Source organism: Myotis brandtii, unplaced genomic scaffold (genome assembly GCF_000412655.1).
Source record: "Myotis brandtii unplaced genomic scaffold, ASM41265v1 scaffold633, whole genome shotgun sequence".
NCBI lineage: Eukaryota > Metazoa > Chordata > Mammalia > Chiroptera > Vespertilionidae > Myotis > Myotis brandtii.
The window spans coordinates 448,914-450,600 of record NW_005370423.1 but is presented as its reverse complement, the minus strand read 5'-3'; the positions used below and the strand labels follow the sequence as shown (position 1 = coordinate 450,600).

Sequence of the window (1,687 nt, the reverse complement as noted above, 5' to 3'; positions counted from 1 at the left end):
AACACATCGAAATCCCACAAACATTCAGATCTGATAATGGCTTAATCACACAGGTTCCATCACAGCGGAGCCCGTGGAGAACGAAGTCACCAGCTTGAAAGGCAGAGTAACTGCTTTGCCCTGGCGACTGGCTTCTCTGGAGCCGCTGGAGAATCATCGAAATCTGGGAATTGGGGAAAAAAAAAAGGGAAGTTCCAGCACCATAAGGAAGGACCCTCCCTTCACATAGCCACCTGCTTCCTGCCTCACACGCTCATGTGTGACGGCGGCCGCGGCCACCGCGGAGGACGGCCTTGGGGGCGTTTGGCCGAGTCGCCCCCTGTGGTCCTTGGGGGTCGGTGCTCGGGCGCTTCCTCCCTCGGATGAACTGCCTGTTCTCCCTCTTCCAGGTGCCAGTCCCGGATCGCGCGCACATTACCCGTCGACCAGAAGCCAGAGTGCCGGCCGTACTGGGAGAAGGAGGATCCCGCCATGCCCCTGCCCTTCGACCTCACGGACGTCGTCTCGGAACTCAGAGGCCTGCTCCTGGAGCCCACACCCTAGGAGGCGTGTGTGTCTCAAGGGGAGGAGGGAAAGGCCGTTCTTGGCTCCTCTCCCCCATCCCCGCCACGGGCAGTGTGGGTAGGCGCGGCCTTTAGATGGTAGAACCCGGGTCCCAGCTAGAAACGGCTGGGCAGTGGGGCCCTGGGATGTCCAGTGTTTGGAGATGGCCCAGTGTGATCACCCGATTTGATATTAAACAGGACCTCCCCCCCACCCCCACGATTGTCCCCACTTGGATTTCTAATGTGAGCCATCCAGCTCCAAGGCCAAGGGAGCGACCAGGGTGAGCCCAGCCTGTGCCAAGTCCCAACCTCCCTCCTTCCTAAGCCTCCACAGAGCAGCAAGGGCAGTGACTAGCGCCGCCCAGGGGACCACAGAGCTTAGGGACGCCCCTCCCGGTTCCTCACCGCACCGCTCAGAGGCTGCGGGGGTCCAGTGTGGCAGCCGCCAGCCACGCGTGGCTCCTGACATTTAAATCCGAAGTTCGTTGCAACCAAACATTCAGTTCCTTGGGGGTGGGAGCCATGTGGCGGGTGGTGAGTGGCCACGTGTGGCTGCCGACTGCTGCCCCGGCCAGTGCCCAGAACATCTTTTTCAGTCTTTTCTCTGCCCCCCCCCCCACTTTGCGCATAATGACAGGTGGGGTTGATGGCATCGGAGCCTCAGAGAGACGAGGCTGAAACCTGGGCCCCAATCACAACTCCCTCCACCAGCCTGGTGACCTGGGGCACGTTGCTGGGCCTCAGTTTCCTCACCTGTGTAATGGGCACACTGAAGGCACCCGCTCCCAAGGGGAAGTTATTTGGCCACAGACGTCTTGGAACACTTTCTGACATGTCGTTAAATACCCAATACGAAGTATTAGAGCCGTTATGTACCAGTGAGCCGGCCCCCTGGAGACGCGTGCCCCTCCCGTCCTCACTCCTTGTGCCAGGTTTGTCTGGTGATGCCGAGACCTGTCTGCTGCCCTTTGGTGACCCCCAGACATGGTGAGACAAGCTCGCCCCTCCCCCGGCCCGTGATTCTCTCGGAACCGTGTGCAGGATCGGAAGGCGAGGAGCGCTTAGCCCAGTGGTTCTCAACCTTGGCTGCACATTAGAATCACCTGGGAATCTTTTTAAAATCCTGATTTTCTGGGCTCATC

The 1,687-nt window shown here is 59.7% G+C and overlaps 1 protein-coding gene across 2 annotated transcripts in view; it reads left to right on the top strand.

Moving 5' to 3' along the window:
• FTO (fat mass and obesity associated) overlaps window positions 1-1,392 on the top strand; it is a 264,978-nt gene extending 263,586 nt beyond the window's left edge. For both annotated transcript variants that reach the window (XM_014528433.1, XM_014528432.1), the window contains one exon: window positions 390-1,392. In XM_014528433.1, the coding sequence (XP_014383919.1) occupies window positions 390-543 (154 nt within the window). In that variant the 3' untranslated portion in view covers window positions 544-1,392. The remainder of the gene's footprint in view (window positions 1-389) is intronic.
• Window positions 1,393-1,687: the final 295 nt, after the last annotated feature.